This window comes from Macrobrachium rosenbergii, chromosome 29 (genome assembly GCF_040412425.1).
Source record: "Macrobrachium rosenbergii isolate ZJJX-2024 chromosome 29, ASM4041242v1, whole genome shotgun sequence".
NCBI classification, from domain to species: Eukaryota; Metazoa; Arthropoda; class Malacostraca; order Decapoda; family Palaemonidae; genus Macrobrachium; species Macrobrachium rosenbergii.
Genome location: NC_089769.1, coordinates 26666365 through 26693811, shown reverse-complemented (window position 1 = coordinate 26693811; position 27447 = coordinate 26666365). Strand labels below are relative to the sequence as shown.

The following is a 27447-nucleotide window of genomic DNA, read 5'->3' as shown; positions in this document are numbered from 1 at the left end:
GAAGCGATGCGCAGTGTTGTGTGACAAGACAGTGGGTCATGGATGTAGTTTAAAATGGCTCGTGTATGTAGATGGTGCAGTAGTGACTGGGGATAGTTAGGAGAAACTGTAATAACTATTGAAATGGTTTAAAAGTGTTTGTAAAAATAGAAATTCGAAAGTAAATATTTGCAAGAATAAGGTTAAAAGGGTGAATGGAAACGAGGAAGATGGAGCAATGAGTCTTAATGTGGATGGTTGAATAACAACCTTGATTCATCAAGATGTTTATTTTGAAATATACGCGATGTTGGTAGGATGGCAGAAGAGGTAAGTAAGCCAAAGAAGAGGGGAAGCAAGGAGGACAACAGAAGATTAGAAGAAAGCTTGTTGTATTTGCGGGTTGAAATATATGAAGGGGTTGCTGACCCACCTCTGCCTTATGGTAGTAAGTATGGATGATGAATGCTTGCAAAAACTGTTAAACCATTTCAGTGTTTGTTTAGTGTACATGGCATATCAAGAATAGAAAGGGTGAGCAGTGTGGAGATACTGAGAATAATAATTAGTTCAGTGAAAGGATGGATCATCATTGAGATGGTTTATTTTAGAAAGAATGGAGGCCTTAGGGTTGATGAAATTCTAATAGGATGGCAAGACAGAGGTAATTTTGCAGGGTAAGCCAAGAGTTCAACAGGGGAATTTTGAACCATTTGTGCAGGTGTATGAACAGAAGATTAGAAGTTTACTTCCAGGGGTTTCATCCATTTGCGGTTTGCCTGAATTTACAGAAATCATTTTCTTGTCTTTTCTGACCCATTTTAACTCTGCCTTATATATATATATATATATATAGTATATATATATATATATATATATATATATAAAATATATAAACTATAGGGATGAAGTGTTTGTTTATATATATATGGCATATCAAGAATAGAAAGGGTGAGCAGTGTGGAGATACTGAGAAGTGGTGAAAAACTAGTTAAGTGAAAGGATGGATCAGAGTGTATTGAGGTGGTTAGATTATATAGAAAGAATGGAGGCTTTAGGGTTGGTGAAATTCTAATAATGGAGGTAGTGCACGACAGAGGTGAATTTTGCAGGGTTTACATATCCAAAAAGCGCGAAGAATTAGTTCAACATATAATTTTATAACCATTTGTGCAGGTATATATATAATATAGATAATATTCAGATAGTTTACTTCCAGGGTTTCATCCACAACCTATATGGTTAAAGCCTGAATGTGACAGAAATCATTTTCTTGTCTTTTCTCAGAGGTCATATATATTTTAACTCAGTGTTTATATATATATATATATATATATATATATATATATATATATATATATATATATATATATATATATATATATATATATATATATATATATATATATATATATATGCATATATATATATATATATATATTCTACTGGTCACTTTTATATATACCAGACACATATATATAATATATATAATAGCCACAATGCCCTCTTAATCATCAGTCTGCAATAAATTAATTCTTAAAACTAAGTTTTGGATATGTTGTCAACATAAAAGCAGAAAAATTTTATGAAAAAATAAAATAAAATAAATAAATAAATATATTAAAATTCCAAGATATCCAAAGGAAATTTAAATTGAAGAATGGCCTGTGACGACCACCTTAAGTGAGAGAAGAAACCGCAGAAGTGTTACCTTCAAATTAGGTCGGCTTTATATATAATGACTAAAAGGGTAGTTAAAACGATTAGAGGTAATCGAAAAATGGTTTCAACATGATTTTCATTTAGTAGCCGGCCGTTCTGGATTGGATAACGGGAAGGATCTTCTGTAAATTTCTTCCAAGACATCTTGGGCATTCAAATCGGCATAAAATCCTGCAACTTGTCCATAGATAAATAATCGGCTTCAACCTTTTTTGGATTATAGGAGTCAAATTTAATTTTAAAAAACCATTATCTTTCAATGATACTTTTTTTTTTTTGAACGTAAAAAGTGGGTAAAGGGAATAACGAAAAATTAGAACATTTAAACATATATTTAGAAATAATTATTAATTATTTTCATGGACTAGAATTGAGGATAGAATTAGCAAAAAAACTTTGATAAATAATCAATTTCAATGAAAATACCAACTAGAAGTATATTTAGTGCTCGATACCAATGTTGTAATAGAATGATCTTAAAAGAATAAAAACAAGAGCTAAAATAGTTACTGCCCAAGCCTCAAAGGTATTCTTACGATAAACAGAAGTATAAAGGCATGTTGATCTCTAGTAATTTTACATCCAAAAAGATAACGAATTTTGTTGTTCAGTCTCTATAGTAAATTTCATATTAGGATGTACAGAATTAATAAAATCAAGAAATTCATGACATAAGGATAAGTGAATAGGGCAAAAGTGTCATCAACATATCGTTTATATAGAACAGGCTTAAACTGGGCTGGGCAATTATTTAAAAATTCTTCTTCTAAATGACTCATGAAGAAGTTAGCAAACAACGGGCCCAAAGGGGAACCCATAGCTACTCCCTCGACCTGCAAGTAGAGAGCATTATTAAAAATAAAAACAGTGTCTTGCACTGCAAGCTCAATAAGGATTTAACTATTTTAGCTCTTGTTTTTATTCTTTTAAGATCAATTCTATTACAACATTGGTACATCGAGCACTCAAATATACTTCTAGTTGGTCCAATTTTCACTTGAAATTGATTATTTATCAAAGTTTTTTTTCGGCTAATTATATCCTCAATTCCTAGTCCAGAAAATAATTAATAATATGCTTTCTAAATATATGTCTCCCTCCTTTGAAAACTTTAATAAATTGTAAACATATGCTGTTATTCCTTTACCCATCGGACAAATTACGTTCAAAAAATAAAAATATCATTGAAAGAGAAATAGGTTTTTTAAATTAAATTTATGAATCCAAAAAGGTTGGAAATATATAAGGACAAGTTATTTTATGCGGTCCAACATTATCTATAAATTTGAATGCCCAAGATTTGGTACTTATGTTGGTTCCAGTAAAGACTGTTAATAAGTATATATATACAGCCACTTAGATCAGTTATCGTACATGTTATATATCCAATCCAGAATAGCATTCGAACACATGCTACTAAATGTAAAATTATGTTGAAAAAACACATTTTTCGATTCTCAGTGCTATATCTCAAACTGCCTTTTAACTATGAGTCATTATATATAAAGCACCTGTCCCCTAATTTGAATAGTAACACTTCTGCGGTTTCTCTCTCTCTCACTTATGGGCACTGACGTTTCTTCTGGCCATTCTTCCTCTTGTGTTGTAGGTAGTTAAATATCACAAACTTGATGAATTTTAATATATTTATTTATTTATTTTATTTTATTTTTCATAAAATTTTTCTGCTTTTATGTTGACTTTAAAAAAAATTTTTACTGTCGGTATAATAATTGTTATTTTAACTTTAGTTTTAACTACTCTATATAATTTATTGCAGACTGATGATATTGCACGAAACGTTTATAAATAAAGAACTTTATTTCTTATATATGGATCTCTGATTATGAATTTGCTTATGTTGGTTATATATATATATATATATATATATATATATATATATATATATATATATATATATATATATATATATATATATATATATATATATATATATATATATATATATATATATTATATATATATATATATATATATATATATATATATATATAAGAATATATATATATATATATATATGTATATATATATATATATATATATATAAGAATATATATATATATATATATATATATATATATATATATATATATATATATATATATATATATATATATATATATATATATATATATATATATATATATATATATATATATATATATATATATATATATATATATATATATGAAAAGCTTATAGGCCACAAATATTTTATGAATTACAATACACAGTAAATGTTCGATTAATAAGTGAGGCTAAAGGCATTCTGAAGAGCCTTGAGAGGATGATTAGCTGTTGTGTGGCACATTTCCTAATTAGTAAAACTGTATACGTCAGGTATTCTCAAAACATGGGAACTTCCCTGCCTCACAACAAGGCTTTGTGAGTGCATTTCTTTTGGGCATAGTCCCAGGGTGTGAAGGGATTAGTTATCAGAAAAATTATCATTCGAAAACCAACTGAACATTATTAAAAGTCTTCGGTGAAGACTCTGTGGTTCGAGACCTGTTGTTTAAGACTGTGAACATTGCTGTTTGGAGGTAGGAACCATTTTAGATTTCTGAAACTGTAGATTGTTGCCTTCATTTAACATTTGTCTCACTTGTGTCAAGCATTTATTACATTGTGTGTACTTTATAAGTAACTTAGAAGGAATTCCCATATTTTTATTTTTACGCATTTGTTTAACAAGGGTTTTATTTGATTTCTTCAGATGTTTCACTGAGGAAGTGGTGAAAATGTACTCATTGGGAATATACTGGACTTTGACTTATTTTAACCTATTGTGGGATAACAATGTAGAGAGAATAATTAGTTAGATATGATGGACTTTGATATGTCTGATCGGTTGGTGAACATTAGTATTCCATTTTATTTCATCTATATTGTTTCGTGCACTCCGGTTATGTTAGATTTTTGTCAAATAAATTATTTTGGGTAATCCTTGTTTAGCTGTAGTCCTGAGTGAGAGAGAGAATGTGGGTGTGTAGGTACAGATGTGCATTACCAGTAGCCTTTTTGATGCAGTCACTATCAAGCTACCAATGGATGGGACTTCTTGACTTTGCAGAAGGTAAACAATGAAATTTCCTCTCGATTGGGTAACACTGTATATATATATATAATATATATATATATATATATATATATATATATATATATATATATATATATATATATATATATATATATATATATATATATATATATATATATATATATATATATATGTATATATATATATATATATATATATATATATATATAAATGGATGTATGTATGTATATATGTGTGTATGTATGTTCCAACATAACTCTGGAATGCATTGAGCAATTTCAACCAGACTTGATATACATATGACTTACTATCTGGGAAAGAATACCGTGGGTGTAAGACACCACTGGCACCAAAGGAGGTAGGGGTGGGGGTGGGAAAGGGATGACATATAAAAATAACCGAAAACAACAGATATTAGTGTCTAATCCATAGTTTTCGAGGTTGCTGAGACAAATAGTGACACTCCCAAAGTCCTTTAAGTCCAAGTTCAGCCCTATAGGAAAGGTGGGTGAGAAGACGTGGGAAGGGGATGCATGTAAAAATAACCAAAAATGACAGATATTAGTGTCTAATCCATAGTTTTCAAGGTCACTGAGATGAATAGTGACACTCCTGATGTCCTTTCAGTCCAAGCTCAGCCCCAATAGGAAGGGGGATGGGAAGGGGGTGACATGGAAAAATAACCAAAAGTGACAGATATTAGTGTCTAATCCATAGTTTTTGAGGTTGCTGAGATGAATAGTGACAACCCTGATGCCCTTTAAGTCCAAGTTTGGCCCCAATAGGAAGGGAGGGTGAGAGATTGGGTGACATAAAAAAAATGAAAACAACAGATATTGCTGTCTAATCCATAGTTTTCAAGGTCGCTGAGATAAATAGTGACTCTGAATGCATTTTCAGTCTAAGTTCAGCCCCGATAGGAAGTTGGGTGGGAAGGGGCTGACATGTAAAAAAAAGCCAAAAACAACAGATATTACTGTCTAATCCATAGTTTTCACGGTCGCTGAGATGAAGAGTGACATTCCTGATGCCCTCTAAGTCCAAGTTGAGCCCCAATAGGAAGGGAGGGTGAAAAGGGGTGAAATATAAGATGTCAAAAATGCTGGGCAATGTAATTGAAGCAACTATCTTAATAAGAAAGGGAAAGAGTGAGTAGAGACAGTGTTAGGGAGGAGAAAGAGGGAAAGATTGAGGGAGAGAGAGAGAGAGTTAGTTTATCTGTTGTCATTCAGAGTTTTCCCGGGCAGTGCCAGGTTGGCAGTGCCAGGTTGGTCATATAGTGTGTGTGTGTGTATATATATATATATATATATATATATATATATATATATATATATATATATATATATATATATATATATATATATTATAATTTTATATACATAATGTGTGTTTTCATTTTGTATGTAATCAAAGTGCATGCTTTTATTCAAACTTTTAGCCTTAATAAATCAGGAAATGGTCCATCACATTCGAAATATCTTCCAAATGAAAGGCCCGATTTGTTCATAAACGATATGATTGGAAAGATCAGAGGTCACTGACAGTCAAGTCAATCTCCCCTGTCACTCATGTACAATATCCAACTTGATTTCCTGAACCAACGCTTTACCTATTGCGGACTTTGTTATACCAGATAAATTGTAACTGCGGTGCACATTTAGAAATATGAAAAGGTGAAAATGTGGACCTAATTCGGTTGCGGTAAAAGTTCGTCAATCAATTCATTCCAGGATTTTGAAAAAATCAGAAGAATTTTGAAAGTTAGCTGGTACCATTTTTGTGACTGAATCTACGTACACGCATATTTTCATCTAATGAACATCCAGTGAATTATCAACTTATCAATTCCCTAATACTGTTTAATAGATTATCCACTGGAAACTCCGAGTCAAAGTTTAGGAAAGGAAATGAAATAAAGATAAATTTCTTCCACGCTGTTTCCCGTTAGATTCCGCTTTCTGTAGTCTTATTCTGCTGTGCATTGCCAGTCCTCATAGCAAAAGTCCCTAACTTTACCCCCCCTTTTGTAATTAACGCTGTCGATTTTCGGCTCCCTGCCCTTACAAAACAAAATGTTCAAGTTTTTTTAACCTTTGGATTTCCATCTATTCATGCAGCATTTTACAGGATAGTCACAGTCTTCTCATTCCTCTCTCTAGCAGCTTCGTAAAGTCATGAAAGGAACATGGAAAAAGTTGGGAATTAAAAATCGAAATAAAATACGCAGTGACCAAAAATACAAAACAAAAACTAGTACGTAATGGCATGTACAAAAATTGCAAAAAAAAAAAAAATCTAAAATCACTCAGTTTTTCAATATTTTAATATCTTAACCAGTATTTTGAACGTTTATTCCTATCTGGATTCCAAATCGTGGACCCATTGTATATGCTACAACAAGGAAAGAACGCAAGGGTTTGCATATGATAGTCCTAAATCATAACGTAATTGTGAGAGTTTTTTTATCTCCGGTTCCCCGAAATTCTTTTTAGAAAAATTCCTTCAACTGTAAATGACATGACGGGATTAGTCGATGACGTCCCACGGAAGGTTATGACTCCCTGGAAGGTTACATTAGAGTATCATGAACAGCTGACTTTGAATTCAAGTCTACTGTATAATCACTTATTCCAGAATTACTGGCACATAGGCGTTAAAGGTAAAACAGCTGGGAGCAGAGCTTATCGTAACTAAAATAAGAATGGGTGGATCTAAGGTCAGAGTTGAAAGCATAGCTTATCATAATTGCAATCAGAATCAGAAATCTTGAAAAGTTGGAATCAAAGTTCAATGTCACTGTAGATGGAATGTAAGCACCAAAGGTTAAACAGTTGGAAACCGAGCTCTTAATAATTGCAGTAACATTAAAAGTCTATATCAACATACTGTACAGTTCAAGGTATAGTTCATGTCATTGCAATTAGAATACGAGCATCAGAGGTAAAATTTTTAGACACAAATTCATTATAACTGTGATGGACTCTACGTCGGAGAACTCTACATATGGAAATTCATAGATGTGTGAATAGATTAAAAAAATGCATGGCTCGCTCCAACATTTTAGCCCAGCACCGCAATAATTCCTGCTATATAAAGCAAAAAAAGTCTTTGTCTTTTCGTCAAAAGACCGTACAAAGCATTGTCTTGCAAATGGATCTATGTATCGATGTTCTCTGCATTCTTTGTTCATACTGGCGAGTCATTTTGCTGTCGCTTTTGTTACAATTTTGTTTGTGATAAAGTTCAGGATATCTGTGAAATAGGAAAACGTTATTCCACGACCATTTTGCTAAGTTTGTGGCAGTTCAATTGATAGCTCATATGTGAACAGAGGGAAGTTATTTACAATTCCATTGACAGGGGCGTGCGAGAGAGGTTTCCTGGTAGGCGCTTATGACTCTGACTTTGGCCAGGGAGAAAAAAACACTGTGTTTACAACTTGAGGTATCATTTACATTTATATTTGAACCCGTTTGAAAGTTGAAGTTTACAGATCTCGTGGATGGCTGGTTGTGTGAACATGGATACATGCGACAAAAAGACAACGGGAGAGATAATACTGTATATTGCTTGAGTTTTGTGGTGAATTGGATCGTATTAGCTTTCTACCATCAAGAAGAGGTCAATAACATTTAAGTTTGTCGACACTTTTAATATACACACTAGAGATAGATATAATTATAAATTTTCATTAACAGCCACCTCTCTCTCTCTCTCTCTCTCTCTCTCTCTCTCTCTCTCTCTCTCTCTCTCTCTCTCTCTCTCTCTCTCATGTCACTTTGTTTATTTATCCGGCGTCTCTTTGGTTTTTCGTGTAAAATAATTATATATAATAACGTAGGCGCACACTCCATTTCAATTGTTACATGATCTTGCAATTGGTAAACATCCATTACCTCATTCAGATGTTTGCCTTATTTTGTCATAATGCACTATGTGTTTTTCTGTACACGCACTTTAATGATTTAACATGCCATTTCCATGTTTATATGATCATGAACGAACGCTTGTAACTGTCTTGCTCTCGGTGTGCGAGTGAAATTTTAAATATTTTGGGTTTTATTTCGAAATTATTTACAAATTCTTCAATCTCGTCGAAATAAAGTGCAACATTAGATATTACTAATTACAGGTACTGATAATTTACATTATCGACTGATCATTAACGCGATTAACGGAGCGCATTGACAAAGGTTAATACCTCCCAACCTTTTAATTAGATTAATCATCCCAGATAGCGAATATATCTTTAAAATGTAGTTCTCAGGAAGCATTAACGTTTCTTCACTGATAAACAGCGAACTTCCCACAAGTTTATCAAGATATATGTACTTGATTCTTCAGTTCCATTGTTTTCCAAACATTATGTATGTATGTATGTATGTATGTATGTATATATATATATATATATATATATATATATATATATATATATATATATATATATATATATATATATATATATATATATATATTACGTGGGTCATTCAGCTAATGAGTTTAATAATTAGTCAATTGGATTTATATTGCCTTGCGTTACCTAAGACCCACGTAATTATGTCAATTAAGGCTGAAATTAACTCTTAAGGACAGATATTGAATAGATTGGGTCCCCAGCTAACACTAGTTAACAAAGGATAGAGGTACCACATGAATGAATTCAGCAAACTTACTGGATCACTGGTTTCAGCAAAAGTAAAATAAAATGAAATGGATTATTTACAGGAGCTAACAGCAGTTCAGAATATTATTTCCTCTGAGGACAAGCACCTCAATGCTGCATAGACATGAACGCAACAGACTTATGTGCCTCACAGACGCTTATAATATAAGGTCGAATTGAGGCTTCCAATAAAGAGGATTTTGTTCATGCCCAAGGCGCACACAGTTCTGGAAAAGATATATCCAGATAACAATCTTGCATTATAGAAACACTCACTTGTCATTACTTAATCACAAAGGGATGATTCTTATGTCAAAAATAATACTTTTAACACCATGGAGGATAAGTAAGGTGACTTCACTAGAGAACAGTAATTGTACGTAATAGATGACTTCATAAATGGGATATGTTTTACTAGGATTTCTTAGTCAGTGACTGTTTAAGAGAGGAAAATTTGAACAAAGAAAAATGAAAGTTTCAGTCGAAAGGAAAGAGAACTGGGAGTAATTGTCAAATCAGACTTACCGATGGGTTAGCTAATGCAGTGATCAGTTGCATAAGATTCCTTGGTCTGTTGGAATAACAAATTTCTCCCTCATTTTGAATAAAGGGGGAGAAACAAAGGAGTGCTTGGAGGAGAACACGGACATGTCCGTGCTCTATGGCAGCTGAGTGTAGAGTCTCCTGACGCTGGGGCAGTTTCTAGCTGTTTTCTTCAAAACTCTGCCTAGCCAGGACCTAACCTGAAATGACTGTAGACTCGCCAGTACAGGTCTAGCCCAGAAAAACTGTATCCCTCTGTGACTCTCTAAGCTAAAAGTCTCGCCCTTTGGCGAATTTAATTTGAAAACACTGTTTCCCGCTCGCCTTTTCTCACAGAGAATTAATTCTATTCTATTAAGAGGCAAGAAGATAGATCAAACAGCAAATATTTATAATAGCTTCCCCCTTAAGAAGGCATTCACTCCTTTTCAGGCGTGAAGGCTGTACTAAGCAAGCTGTTCGCCTTCATTACTTTACTCTTTTCCCAGAACAGATTTTTACCCTTGCAATGCAGCTAGATAAGGATCTACCTGACTCTAGAATGGGATACAGGCTCTAATAACTGACTTTCTATAGAATCCTAACACTACTCAAAAGTGTCTACGGATATTTACGTGCTATCTCTGATGATAGTGAAATTAATTCCCAGACAAATGGTACATTCAGTTGTATCTTTTATGACATAAGCTACTAGAACACTGCTGTAACACCAACGTAAATGACAATGAACTAGCTAAATTACAATATTCTTAGAAGTATACAATTTCTTACACTAGAATGTACAATCATAGTAAACAAAGTAGTGACCTGAAGTTTCTTAAATGAGTTTTTATGCTGGACCAAGGGAGGGACCCATTCCTCCTCGGTTTTTATATGGAAAATGCTTTCTTCAATTGAGGTATTATGCCATGCATGTCACAAGCTCCATGGCTCTATTCACAATAGTTACGAATACTGGACGATCAAGTTATACTTACTTAGTTACTGCTACTCATTACAAGATCTAAATCACAAGGTTACTACTACTACTTACTGATGGTCTAGGCTGTTACCAAGGCAGAGATCAAGCCAGCTACCTCCTCTGGGCAGGAGCCAGGGTCACTCTGAGGTGAAAAGGCACTGTGCCAAGGAGGCACGAGTGCCAGGGGGAGCTTATGGCTCTTGCAACTACTTGGCTCTCTTCCACCCCTTCTTCTTCTTCTTCTTCTTCGGGCTCCTCCAAGGCCTATCTATGACAGTCCTAGGAGGTGATGAGGGCACCAACTCTGGGGAACAGCCAGAAGGGCTACTGGGCATGAAGTCACGGGTAACCTCAGAGGCTACTGGAGGGCTCCCTACTCCGGCTGCTGTGACAACCAGAGCAAGAGCAGTTTCAACCTCTGCATCCGGGGAGGCCAGTTCCTGGTCTCCCAGAGAAGGTGTAGCATTTCGACCCACCAGACGTTCATCCTCTGGGGATGGATTTGGTGAGCAAAAAAAGTTTCGGGTGCCAGAGGGTCACCGGTTGCTGGGATCAATGCTGTGAAGGTTCCTGGTTCTCCCGTTGCAGGAGCCTCATCATGATCTGGATCTGATACCAGGGTAGGGCCAGGCACAGGGTCCCATTCTTGTGGAGGCTCAACGTCCGAGGCAGACGGGGTGTGGCACTGCTCAGAGGTCGCAAGTGGCGCTGGCAGAGATTGATGGTAAGGCATGTTAGACGAGGGGTCCGGAGGTGCAATACCTCGCTGATGGCTTGAGTTGGGCTGAGACAGATTCCTGTCCCACCTGGAGGTCAGAGCCTCTTGGAGATGCTTGTTTTGGGGTGTCTGCTGGGTGTTGCTTATTTGGGCAGCACTCCCAGTTAGGGAAGTGGCCTGTCACCTTGCATGCTCGACAGTGGTACTGCCTTTCGTGAAGAGGGAGGACTTTGCTTGGAAGTGCGCTGTGCGTGCCCATTCTCTTGACCACTTTGGCGGGCGGAAGGTAATTCTTCTTGTTTTGGTGGCACACAGGTCAAAGTTGCTGTGCTTGGGTTTGGTGATCCTACAGCCGATGCCTCCATTGTGGAGGTAGCATGGCTATGGAGGGGCATTGGGGAAGGGCTTCCCCAGAGGAGGTCCCGACCCAACAGGAATTCCACTCCAGGCCTAATTCCACTCACTACGCCAAGGCAGTGAGGTAGCATGCTCCAAGGTGTTGTGACCTGGAGCTCAACTGTTGGAATGGATTTGGTGTGTCCCTCTACACATTTCACCTCCCACCGAGTTTTCTCGTCAACCATGGCACTGGCTGGTACTTGGGGCCTGTCAGTCAGGCTAACGTCGGCTCCAGTGTCTACCATGACTGGTACGGCCACTGGCAGGCTAGAGCCACCAAGGGGTGCCACCAAGATGAACTGGGTATCCAGCCTCTCGGGGTGAAGTATCTTCTGTGGCCCGGCTGCAGAGAACGTGATGCTTATTAAGTTGACAAACTTGGTGGCTGGGACATGATTTGGGCAGGCCGGATGTCCATCCCTAAAGTGTCCAGCAGCACCACAAGATTGACAATGGTTCTTTGTGGGGGCTCGGTTACCTGCAGTGGCCATTGGTGGAGAGGATTGAGTGGAAGTGGATGGAGAGGAGTTCTGGTTATTAGTAGGAGACGGCTTATTGGTGGTGCCCAACTTGTAGCGGCACTCGGATTCAGCGTGCCCCACCTTCTTACAGTGGGTGCATGTGGGCTGGCTAGGTAGTCCGTTCTTCAGGCAAGTCAAGCCTGAGAGGTACCGGGATGGAACTATGCGCTGTTGAGATGTGCTGTGGGACTGGTTGTAGTTTTCCCAGGAATCGGCCATACGGCAGGTTTCCATTAGTGTTGTGGGCTGCTTGTCATTGAGATACATAGCATGGGGCCCAGGGACACATTGGAAAAGATCCTCCAGCATAGTCCGATTGAATAGGCCCTCAAATGTGGAGCAGATTTATTAGAAGAATTTTGGATACATAAGGCCAAAGTTAAAAGAACTCAAGAAGCTGCCAATACAGAAGAAATTGGTAAATGCTGTCAAGAACACTTTAAGGTAAAATAAGATATAATCTAAGAACAAAAAGAATTTCCATCCCAGTAAATTACTTTATGTTATTATTTATTGTCCATTAATGCCAGCAATATTTGATTTCTTTATTGCTATTGTTATGAACCACTTTTGGTTCAGCAGGTTCTTTAAATACAAAAATATCGGAACTGGAATGACCGGCAGAAATTGAGGCAGACAAAGGAGGAAGGAGCTGAACGAAACAAAAAAAAATTACCTTAAACTAATTTATTATACTAAGATATATACATATATACAAGTGAGTCCAGGTTTAGCATACATAATTAAATAAATATTAACAGCAGCAGTCAAAATCAATAAGCAAGTCTTAAGGACCACACAAATGACTAAACAATCTCAATCAAAATAATGATGAAAAAGCATCCTAAAATACATTTACTTGAGCCATACACTGTTCTACACCATTAATAATAATAATGCAATAAAAAACATTACCCGAGCCATACACTGCTCGACACCATTAATAATAATAATGTAATGAAAATCATTTTGAGCCATACACTGCTGACACCATTAATAATAATAATGAAATGAATAATTATACCAAAATAATATGAATTTTAGAACAATACAGACAGCGTAAACAGATAAACAGACATTGCCAATAAACAAACAGGCAGCATAAACAATCAAACAAATGATAAAGCAACAACATGAAATCAAGGTAACACCGATAAACACAATCTCAATCTCCGTGGAGATAACACGACAACGCATGTCAAGAAGGATGAATGCAATCAGACGAACTCCTACCAGCAGCCACCAACTGCTCAACCGCAAACAGTCATCATCACAGATGAATTACAGGAGAAACGTCGAAACAGCACGTCTGCTGTTATGCAGGAAGATCCACGGAAGGCTATGATTTAGCTATCCCACCATCCTTCAGCTGATGAGGCCAACAGGTAATGAATACCTGCTGTTCCAACAAAGACTCCATGTTGCTAAAGCTGCCGGGAACCTAACTCGCTGCTTAAACCCGACTGCCACTGTCAGAGAACGCGACAGACGTCAACTTTTCCTTCAAAGAAACAAAAAGAAAGGAGGCAACAACCCAGAACAATCGGCAAACGATTGTCCCATCAGAAGTACTAAACCTCACACTATGTTTACTAATTTAATTGACTGAATGAGTAATAAGTAACTTTTTTATCACTGTCATATTTTTCACTTTAACCAGTAGGTTTTGCAGCAAAAATTCTCGCGTTAAGGGGAACACTATCTTCAGAATACTTTTCCTTTAACTGATATGGGAATATTTAGGATCTCCTAACTAATAACCATGAATAAAATTATGAAATCAAATTACTGTTTCCGTAATCTACAAGATGAAAGTACAAGTATTGATGATACTCGTTATGTGTGAACTACTGCAGATGCCAGTTGCCATTGAAAAACTTGAAGGAAATAAAAGGTGGAAGCTAACCTGGAGTTTAACAAGTTTCCTATTTCTCTTGTTGAGCTAACTCACTTACTCTATCCTTTCCTTAAAGCTACCCTTACTTATGAAGGCTTGCTTATCACGATTCCTGTTAATACTAAAAAAGTCTTTAAATATTATTCTTTATTCCCTTCCCTACATATGTTGCTAATCTTACCCTAATACTAGGCACAAAACACGGAAATTTTACTTCAAGAAGACACACACACATTGAGGAACAAAAGAAAAATCTCCAAAAATGTCTACACATCTTAATACACCATTTGTGATGCAAACGACTTAAACATAATACAATGACCAAAACAGTCTGGTTTTTATGCACTTCCGCATGATCGAGATATTCGATCGCGCAAATATAAAGAAGTCGACCCACCAAACAACGATCATCAGTATGGACGACAATGTTTATATTTTTAACCCTGAAAGGACCAGCTTCAAGGTAAGATGTGGAAACGTCACCGACTTGAATGCCTGCAACCTCCAGACTCATCGTGGATGTGAAGTAGCGTCAAAGGGCATTTTCATCCCAAGCAGCAAAGTCAAGATAATGGCAATTATGATAAGGATAGTTTACACAGATCTTAACGTATCAAAATGCTTGTTTCAGGACATACAAAAACAAGATGGGTCGGTAAGATTAAAGAAGTAATTCATTATTTAACTTTTATGGTACTTCTAATAACGTTACCAGGCATCGCCGTGATCACCAGACTTGTCTGTAAACAAAAGAGAACTTCACCAAAAATAAGTAAAGCGTATGATCTACGTAGCTGGTTAGAACCCGGAGCGCATTTTGCCCATCTAAATTGGCACAGAAATGGAAATTTTTAAGATCCCATGATACTGAAGCTTATCATTAAAACCCAATATTTTTAGATACTTCATACAGATAGAACCATTAGAATTTGGTACTTCCATCCCCAATTTCTCATACCTGATGTAACAAACCACGCAGTTTGAAGGGAAGAAGACCTATTTTCAGGATTTCTACAAGATGTCTAGAAAACTGTAGATACAATGCCATGTATAGACCATTATTGATATTTGTGTGTGTACCAGTGCTGATTTATAAAGGTAATTGTTCATGTGTAACACCAGGAAAGACTTAAAGCTTCTTTTTTGTATATCTATGCTTGTTTGAAAATGGCTACCCACTGAAATGGGCATCATGGAGAATATCATCTGAGCTGTCCATTAGAATTGGCACTATTCATTACTGATAATGATTATGATTACTTACGCTGCTTTTGTCTTATAATTATGCTTCTTGTTTATGGTTTCTAAGTAATTATTTTTTTTATTTCTTGCATTTTAATGGAATATACTATTTTTATGCCTCCTAGGATTTTCAAATGTGCTGAACATCGCAGTTGTTCAGTTCATTTACTCTACTAGATGAGGAAAATGCCACAGCTATTGATATAGCTCTAGAACCTCCTGTTGATGGTGTTGAATCAAGTGGTGATGATGTAAGTGAGGATCTTTATGATGTTGATGAGGGAAATATTAGGCTGCTGGGAGCAAAACTGCTAGTCAAGCCTCCAGATATTGAATTTACCAACAGAAATTCTCGTACAGAACCTTGCTATTCATGCAGCTCCTCAGTACTAACTAATTACAATGCATATTTTTGCCCCTCTATTTTGCGGTATGTGTATTATAGAATTAACCTGCTTGTTTCTGAACGTAGACTCCTGTATTCTAAGTTGAGTTTTAGCAGTTATACGAACTATTTCCTTAAATATTTTATAAATACAAGAAAAAACATCTGGAACAATGAAAACAGTGATGGAGACCAATATCAACCTAAGAGGAAATAAAACATCACCAAGCCTATTTATTCATAGAAGAAATGTCACTTTGAAGAAAATGCTCATGCTGAAACAGAACCAGAGGCAAAAATCCAACTACTTTTCACAAATGGGCTGATGAACAATTATTGCTCCTTGATATATTCAACATGCATTTTTCCTACTCTGTATTTCTAGAGGTATTTAAGGGAACTGAATCTCAATCTTACTGGTATCGTTCGTAGTGACAAAGTTAGAAATGTTCCTTCATCTGATATAAAAAAGAGATAAAGGAGACACAGAGCTTCTGAAAGAAAAGAACAGAAGTATTCTCATTTGTTAGTGGAATAACAAAATAAGGATGTAAAATTGGCTACAAATAGAAATGACAACGTTTTTTGTGTATGAGTAAATGTAGACGATAAAAAACAAACTTAGTATTAACCTCTGTTTAGATTTTTTCTGAAAACATCGGTAGTAATTGGATCTCTTGTCTTTTGTAAGATTCATTGCAAAACCATGGAACTTGATTTTCTGAGGGACATAGTCATTGTTCTATTGAAGCCATCCAAGATCCTGGCAGTTTCGTTCCACTAAAAACTCCTGACTGTGTGAGATATAACAGGACAGACCACAGTGCAGTCAAGGATAAAACACAGTGTACATGTGGTGTCAATAAGAAAAATGCCAAACCAATGTGTACAAAATGTGATGTAGCCCTCCATATTCAATGTTGGATTGAGTATCTTGCCAAAAAACAAGTACATCATACAAGTTTGGTCAATTTTAGAGGCACAACTAACTGATGCTCTATAATATGAAATGGTAGGTCAGCGTATTAGAATAAGCAGTGTTTTTATGCAAAAGTACTTAATTTGCGGAAATGCATAAACATTAGCCCAATAGGTGTGGCGAATTAGTAGATTTATATAAATATTTACATCTGTGATGAAATGTGCTGATTTTTATTGCAGCTAACATGCAAATACGCATTAGATTTAATGTGATATCAGTAATTAGTTATGAATAAACTGTGTTTCTAAACTGCTCAATTATTTCTATCTGGCATCCTATAAAAACATTGATGTTCATAGTGCATGGTGTCCCCTCAGACTGTGCAGGCCTCAGCAAAATCTCCTTGGTGCCTATTTGAATGGGTGACTAAGATCTCAATAATGGAATGATGTAAATACTATGTAAAAAATAAAAGTTCCTTTACAGTGGCATATGCTTTCCATGGTTAAGGGAATTCCATATTTATCTGAGGATGCAAAATCTTGTAACTTTACTTGCTTTCGTTGCTCTATTCAACATTTATCATTTGCTTTTGACACAAGTACTTTTATAAGCTGAAATATGTATTCCTTTATCATTTGCTCTTGATACAAGTACTTTTATAATCTGAAGTCTTTTTTTTATTCATTTACCATTTACTTTTGATACAAGTGCTTTCATAAGCTGAAGTATGTATTCGTGAACTGAAGCCTAAGTCTTGTCCCTATTAACTTTCATGTTTCAGTATATCAGTAATATTTTTCTTATATATGCATGCTTGTACATAGGAGTCCTCGTGGTTAATTACGTAACTTTAGCTGAGTAAGTGCTGGCTGAAACTATAACTATATATATATATATATATATATATATATATATATATATTTTTTTTTTTATATTTTATAAAATACTGTTTGATGTATTTGTTAAACATGTGTGTACAGTACAAATGGTTATACTTACAAATACCAATAAATACTTGTAAAATCCATCTCTTCTTCCTCCCCAGGTAAAGAACCGAATCTTCCTGATGTGACCCAGGACGCTCATCAGGGTCGCTTGGCCCCTCTAGCCAAAATGCCGGAAGGTCTCAGCATTGGTGATTTTATCAATAGCAATATTAAGAAGGTCAGTTGTAGAGATAAAATGTTCAAAATAACCGGAAAATGGATAGATTCAGAATCGAAATTGATGAAAATTTAGATTGTACTGCGATGTAAAGAAATGCAGATAAGATAAGGCACGATTATAGTAGCTGAATGTACTCAAATTCAAAATTTGGTAGGTTTAATTTCATCATCTTTTTAACTAGAGGATCTTTTCGAGCTTACTATTTCTCTCTCTCTCTCTCTCTCTCTCTCTCTCTCTCTCTCTCTCTCTCTCTCTCTCTCTCTCACACACACACACACACACACACACACACACACACACACACACACACACACACACACATATATACACATACAATAATATTTTCAGTCTTCACACCATTACTACAGTACAAAAGGTTATCTTCATCAACCTCTCAGTTTTCATTGTAGACATCAATGAAATGAATAGAAACAAAGAGCAGCAGGACAAAACTCTTGTGCAAACAAAGCAAAGGTTCCCAGATTCCTGCTTTTCATATTACCTCCACATTGAGAGGTCTAGTGCCCGTTATTATTTTATGTGTTTGTCCCAGATGCTCTTTCCCCTTGGCAAATTGGGATGGGAGAATTTCCTCCTCAGATGGCGACGTGGTGAGAGTTTTGCGAAATGAGTGAAGGAGTTCAAAGTAAAGAAAATTGTATATATGTTGTTTTTGTTGTTGTTATCTTTGTATGTATTTACTTGAAGCGAATGCTTACTCGCTTTTCCTCAACTGTTCTAGAGCCTGTCAAGTAAAGCATCATGAAATATTTTTTAAAATTAATACATACTCACGTTCAGCAAAACGTAGTTCTTTTTTTAGATTGTTATTATCACGATTTTAGAAGAGATATAATGTTCTGCATTCAGCATCGTTGCCACTATTTATGGTCGACTAAGGTCGTGAACATCTTGTTAACATTTCTCAATAGAAGATACAATAGTTAAGGAAAATGAATATCATTAAGCTCAGACAATTAATGATTAAAAAAATATTTCAGACAACTCTCAATATTTGTCACTTCCTCAATGCCCAGTTATTGGTTGTGTGTTTGTCCCAGATGCTTTTCTTGCAGCAAATTGGGATACACTACTTTCAGATTTGGTATTTTTGCAAATATCAGTCATTCAGCATTTCAAATAAACAATCTTTTCTTTCATATGTTCTACTTGTTGATTTATATTTATATATATTTATATATATATATATATATATATATATATATATTGTCAACTGTGTCTATATATATATATATATATATATATGATATATATTTTATATTAATATATATATATGATTATTATCAAAACGTGATTCTTTTTATTGTTATTATCCACATTTTAGAAAAAAGATATAAGGTTCTGGTTTCAGCTTTATTTGCCATTGATTTATGGACTGACTAAGAGTATGAAAGTCTTGTTAACATTTACTACATATAAATATATAGATACTAAAAGATATCATTAAGCTCAGACGAATGATTAAAAAATATTTCAGACGACTCTCACATATTTGTCACTTCAGGCCGGTGTCAGTGGTTGTGTGAATCCTACCTCGACACCGGCCTGAGTGGGGATATGTACTTCTAACAGCTGTGTATTTTGCAAATATCAGTCATTCAGCATTTGACTTCTCATACTCTGTATCATCCTTCGTCAATGGCTTGAATGATTTAGTCGAAACCGGTCATTACACCCTGTTATATATTTATCATCTGTGGTAATATATATATATATATATATATATATATATATATATATATATATATATATATATATATATATATATATATATATATACACACACAGTAAGTCTTCCAAAAATTATTTCAATTTTTCTGAGCCTCACCATCCTCCAAAGGTATTCATTCTCATTGCAATTTGTTTACCATTAATTAATGTTTAGTAAAAATGAATACCTTTTGCAATTAACTTGCTATTCATAAAGGTAGTTACTACATGGCTATTTCGTGATGTAAAAAAATTATAAAAGCATACACCTTCTTCCTTTTAGGGCACTGGCTTAGGATTCAGTAAGTTTTATGAGATAGAAGCAAAGTCCAGCCGACCTAAAACGAATTTCTGTCTATCTAAATCACTGATTTTTACAATTCATGACTTTTTTTTTTTTTGAAATTCACCTTTCATATATATTTTATTCATCGGTTCTTAAGAAGTCTGGAGAAGGTGTGAAATGTGTTTAGCTGTCTTGGCCCTTTAGCACAAATATACAAGTAGATAAATAAACATTATATATATATACAGTATATATGTGTGTGTGTGTGTGGAGCAACAAAAATGGATAGTATCAAAAATGAAAGAGTAAAGCCCTGTCCACACTAGCGGGCACTGCCCGACGGGCAAACACTGTTCCCATAACCCGTTCCACTATACTGACCGACCGAGTACGGAGCCAGAAGGATGCGATTGTCTGGTAACACTACTTCAGAAGCGAGAGAAAATATAAACAGCTGGAAGTGCCCGACGGGCATGCCCGCTAGTGTGGACAGGCCATAAGAGGAACTACTAACATCGTAGAATTATCAAAGAGAGCCTGGGAAAGAAGGTGGTATGGCCATGTGATGAGAAGGGATGAGACATATGTAGGGAGGAGAGTGATGCAGATGGAGGTGCCTGGTGGGAGAGCAAGAAAAAGACCAAAGTGAAGGTGGATGGATGTAGTTAGGGAAGATCCGAGAAACAAACAACTGTCAGAGGACGATGTGTTTGACCAAGCCAGGTGGAGGAAAGCTGTCAGAAACATCGACCCCACATACAAGTGGGAAAAGATGCAGAGAAAGTATATATATATATATATATATATATATATATATATATATATATATATATATATATATATATATATATATACTGTATATGTGTGTGTGTGTATACGTAAACATTTATATACATAAATGCTGGTTTGCTCACGCGTCCACATTTTTGTTAACTGAAGGGTACTTGTCTCAAAAAATATTATCTTTCCTTCCTTGCTAATATAATCTTATAATCTTCGCCCCCTTCCCCCTCCCCACAGGTAGACCAGGACCAGCATGATAACGTAGATGATGTTCGTCACTATAACATCTCAGGAGATGAAATATCAGTGGCTGCATCTCTCTCATCTCTTGCCTCAGGTAATGTGAGAAAAAAAAGCAGGAATTATGAAGTCCTTTGTAGCATGATTTAGCTTTTTTTTTTTTTAGATGCCTTTTTTTGTTATGGTTTAAGGTTTGTTCTTTGTTTTTATTTGTATTCGGATTTCTTAATCACTTAGGGCAGCAATACTTTTTTGCGTAAGTTTTTCTTATGAATTCTATTTCAAGCCTGAAGGGAGAATTCAGTGCATGCCAGAATATATCGCAAATATTGACGCGTATTCGTTTAATTCTTGTTCAATTTTACCCGTTGTAATTTACAGCCTGTCTCTAATCACGAGCGCATTAACGCTTGTTTCCCATCAGAGTTAGAAGAAATTCTCTTACAGTAATAATCTTTTTCTTACCATCAATGCAAGTATGGAAATAGGTGTACAACTGAAAACAAGGTTTCGAAAGAAGATGAGAAATTGAACCTGTCATAGTATGGTGAATGAGAGAGAGAGAGAGAGAGAGAGAGAGAGATGGATGAGAGAGAGAGAGATGGATGTAATTTAAAACTTCAGGAGATGAAGATCCGAGTGGTCTTAATTCCATACAATGAATTTACCTTTCAACAAGCCATAGAATCAGGTTTGATATAAATGCAATGCAAGCAACAGCAACCACTTTCGAATACACTAAACAACGTAAACTTATGTTCCATCCCAGAAATGTTATAGGTGGGATTCCTAGTCAAGATAGGACTATTTGTTATTTATAATTCCCATGGGGGTGGGTTATTCTCAAAGTCAAGTGAGTTTGATGCCACAGTGCCACAGGTGGCTTAGTATTTGAAAATACGAAATGCATGTTTAAAATTTGTTGCATCTATTAATATGTGTACTATGTATAGCTATCTCCTCAAGATCTCCCCAACTCTCATCTCCTGCTTCCTGCCTCATTGTCCTCAATCACGTATATGTAATGTGTGTATATATATATACATGTATATATATATATATATATATATATATATATATATATATATATATATAGATAGATAGATAGATAGATAGATAGATAGATATTTTGGGGAATGGGAAGGGATAGAAAATAAACATTTGAAAGGAAAGAAAATAATTACAGTCCCGGACGACAGCGCTATTACACCCATCAACAGGAAGCTAGATAATTTCAAATTGATAGGGAGTTACAAAAACACCATTAGGAATAAAATGGTTTGAAACAAAAAGTTGGTAGGGGGGGGAAAGAGGTAATGGGGGGCATACATGGCAGTGTGTCTAGACTGTGAAGAGTGTTACTTCCGAAAGCAGCAAATCATGCAAAGAACGAAGCAAGCAACATGTACAAAAAATAAGGTATTATAATCAGACGTCGGCAGTCGCCAACCACTGGGAAAAAGACCATAAAATAGATTGGGAAAATAAAAATTTTTTGTACAGGAACACAAACGAAATGGCCAGGCTGATTGTAGAGAATGCCTTTATAACATGCGCTAACAATATAATAGCAGGCAACACTTGAAAGGAATTTGAAGACAGCCTATCAAGAAAAATCATATACTCGACACTAAAAGAAACTTATAAACACAAGAAACCACATGGAAAATGAACACCTGGAAGGAGCGGCCAGCACAGAAAGGCCAAGGTCACGAAGGCGGGACCACACAGGAGAAGAAGGGTAGTAAGGACTTTGATCCACTTCCCTACACAGATATAAATACAGCTGGACTACGTGTCCGGTCATTCTACAGATACTTGACAATGAGGACTGTTAGTCCTGGAAAGCTTGTAATTTTTCTTTTAATAAATAATTAGATATCATCCAGTTTCAATGAGGTCCTGTTAGTAATTGTATTAATGCACAGAACAATTGTGTAAGTGATAAAGTTTATATATATATATATATATATATATATATATATATATATATATATATATATATGTGTATATGTGTGTGTGTGTGTGTGTGTGTGTGTGTTTGTGTATGCATGTATAATGGTGCCTGTGTGTATGTGAGATCCAAGAGAATGTCTAAATTCGATATAGCCTTTCCGAATTACCTGTTTTCATTTTTTTTTTTTTTTTTGCTAACCATGCTCTGTAATTGAGCAATAATTCAGCGATAAAAATTTAATTCACTCAGTTTTACAGTGATCAAATCAAGCGTTGGACCTGCTGGTGCGTGGAATTCAAATAGCATTATATAATTCTGGAATACAGAAAAGAGTTGCCGTTTTGTTGCTGAAGCAAATGAATTCAACGTGGTAAAGTTAATGAAATGCAACTAATGAAATGGAAAAATACATCACTTCGCTCAAAATTTGGTGAATTTGTCAAGAAAAGCGGGGTGAAAACACTAGTTAACATGATCATTATTTTTGCGAGTCTGGAAAACTTAAAAGTTATTGCTTAGACATTTGCATCAGAGGATTTTACTGCTCTAATTAACATGAGGTACGATGTCAATGACAGTAAACGTAACAAGAAATTGAAAATTATATACACATACACACATACAGTATATATATATATATATATATATATATATATATATATATATATATATATATATATATATATATATATATGCAGGTTTGTATGTGTATATATATTAAATAACAATACATAACTCTATTATATATATATATATATATATATATATATATATATATATATAATATAGTTATGTATTATTATTTATATATATATATATATATATAATAGAGTTATGTATTGTTATTATATATATATATATATATATATATATATATATATATATATATATATATATATATATATATATATATATATATATATGTGTGTGTGTGTGTGTGTGTGTGTGTGTGTGTGTGTGTGTGTGTGTGTATAACTTAATCACGAAAATATGGAACGTGATGAATATGTAAATAAAGACAAAATCTGCTAAGGAAAGGGAAACAATGGAGTGCTGCAAGGCCTTTCGACTTATAGTCATTTACTTAGCAGAATGAAGAAATATAAAAATAAGTTTACAAAGAAAGCTCGTATAAATGACAGATGGGGATTACAAAGGAAAAGATTAATATTCAAGAGATTTTACAAAGGATTAGGCTCAATGGCTCAGAAGCAGGGACAGGATAATTAAAAGATTATACAGAGAAGGTGACTGACCTCCAAAAAATGTTATAAAAATACAACTCAATATTTGTCATTTTGGTAAACAATAAAAATTTTTACAAGATGAACATTTTTACAAAAAAATACACATTAAACATATGAATACATAGAAAATATATATAAGGTCACTAATTTTTAATTAAGTCAGTGATTTTATCTTTTAGGTCATTCTTGAACATTTTACTTATACAGGGGTCCAAATAATACATGCCAGGGCTAAGGTTAAAATTACAACTGGAAAAGAGCTGTATAATAGCAGATTCTAAAAGTTTTCTTGAAGAGAAATCTTTCAGTCTGTCAATCACTGAACTTTCAGTCCAATTTATCCTGTGAGAGTTTTCACTTAAATGAGTGAATATAGCATTGCATGTCTGCGCAGTTTTGACAGAATACTTAAGCTGCTTAATCCATACATCTAAATCCTTGCTAGATTGGGCGATAATAAAAAGAAGAGCAGTCCAAACATGGAATTTTATATATTATATGTTGTTGTTTTCCTTAGGGCTATTTTTTATTAACATTCGTTTCAGTGTGCTTTTATAGTAAAAAACAAGGTTGACATAAAAAGATTTTACCAATGATTTTATGTTTTTAAAACCAATAAAATAAGGCAAGCTAAGAATGATCTCAGGGGTTTCATTCTCCATGTTACTTTCACTTTTTGTGGGCTTTATTATAAAAAATATCTAGTATATGTGAAGGATAACATAAATCTGTCCCTATTTTTCTTATATATTTCGATTTCTTGATCCAAACACTTAGGACTGACAATGCGCAATGCTCTTAAAAACATAGAAGAAAAAATGGATATTTTGATATTAAGGCGATGGCCTGAATGAAAATGGACATATGTCAAGTTGTTGGTTGGTTTCTATAAATACTGAATTTGCATTGAAATGGTTCTCTGTGTATTAAAATATCTAAGAAAGGGAGGCAATTGTCTTTTTCTAATTCTAAAGTACACTTAATGGGTGATACCTGCTTATTCAAATTAGAGAGTAAATCATTTACACCAATACCAGCAGGCAAAACGGCTAAAATATCGTCAACATATCTATACCACTTTAAAGGAGTATAAATGATATTAGGTAAATATCGTTTTTCAAAAAATTCCATATACTAGTCTGAGAGGAGTGGTGATAAAGGGTTGCCCATTTGTTGGTAGAACTAAATGATATTAGATAAATATCGTTTTTCAAAGAATTCCATATACAAGTTTGAGAGGAGTGGGGGTAAAGGGTTGCCCATTGCCATACCAAATATTTGTTGATAAAATTCACCATTGAATATAAACTTACAATCACAAATGCACAACCTAGTGAATGAAATGATATGACTGACAGGTAGAGGTAATTCATGATGGATTAGTTCATTATTAAGATACTCTAAAATAGAATCTATTGGAACTTTAGTGAAAAGAGAACAAATATCAAGACTAACGAATCTATCAGTGGGGCAAAAAGTTAATTTTTTTTTTTAATTTACCAATTAAATCTAGAGTATTATATATGTGAGAATCGGAGGTAGTTCCAAGTAATGGGGATAAGAGCTTGGTAATATATTTCGGAAGTATATATGATATTGAGCCAACAGTACGGATAATAGGCCGCATAGGATTATTTTCTTTGTGTGTTTTTACTATTCCGTACAAGTAAGGTAACGAGGGAAATTTTACTGACAACTGACCTATTAGTTCTTTTTTATCTTTACGGGTTTTTTCACTGTGCTGTTGAAATTTTTTATGACTTGATCAAGGGGATTTTTTGTTAGTCTTTTGTAAGTCTTATCACCATCTGTCATTTTTACGAGCTTTCTTTGTAAACTTATTTTTATATTTCGTCAGTCTGCTAAATAAAGGACTAAAAGTCAAAAGGCCTCGCAGCACTCCACTGTTTCTCTTTCCTTCGTCGAATTTGTCTTTTATATATATATATATATATATGTGTATATATATATATATATATATATATATATATATATATATATATATATATATATATATATATATATATATATATATATATATAATGGATATACATATGTATGTGCGTGTATGTTCCAGCATAATGCTGAAACGCATTGAACAATTTCAACAAAACTTGTTATACATATGACTTACATCTGGGAAAGAATACCGTGGGGTTAAGACATCACTGGTGGGCGTGGAAAGGGGGTGACATGTAAAGATGACCGAAAACGACAGATATTAGTGCTTAATCCATAGTTTTCGAGGTCGCTGAGCTGAATACTTACACTCTCGATACCCTTTAAGTCCAAGTTCAACCCGATAGGAAGGCGGGGTGGGAAGGGGACTGAAAGGGGTGACATGTAAAAATAACTGAAAACAACAGTTATTAGTGTCTAATCTATAGTTTTCAAGGTTGCTGAGCTGAATACTTACACTCTCGATACCCTTCAAGTCCAAGTTCAACCCGATAGGAAGGCGGGGTGGGAAAGGGGTGACATATAAAAATAAATGAAAACAACAGATATTAGTGTCTAATCTATAGTTTTCAAGGTTGCTGAGATGAAGAGTGACACTCCCAATGCCCTTTAAGTCAAAGTTCAGCCCTGATAGGAATGGGGGATAAGAGGGGTGGGGTGAAATATAAAATGTCAGAAATGCATCTAAATGTAATTAAAGCTGAGAAGAACAATCTTAACAGGAAAGAGTCCAAGTTGAGACAGAGAGTAGATGGGGGTGTTGGGAGGAGAAAGAGAAGATGTCAGAGAGTTTATCAGTTGTTATTCAGCAACTATTTCCTGGGAAGTGCTGGGTTGGTCAGACAGTATGTATGGGTATATATATATATATATATATATATATAAATATATAGTTATATATATAGAGTTTTATATATATATATATATATCATATATATGTATATATATATATATATATATATATATATATATATATATATATATATATATATATATATATATATATATATATATATATGCATATATATATTGTCATG

General features: G+C 34.5%; 1 protein-coding gene across 1 annotated transcript in view; it reads left to right on the top strand.

Moving 5' to 3' along the window:
- The window catches only part of LOC136854441 (DE-cadherin-like), a 164846-nt gene that overhangs the window by 121268 nt on the left and 16131 nt on the right, over positions 1-27447 (top strand). Inside the window, 2 exon segments of the mRNA XM_067130734.1 lie at positions 18086-18204; positions 21245-21344. Coding sequence (XP_066986835.1) covers positions 18086-18204; positions 21245-21344 — 219 coding nt within the window.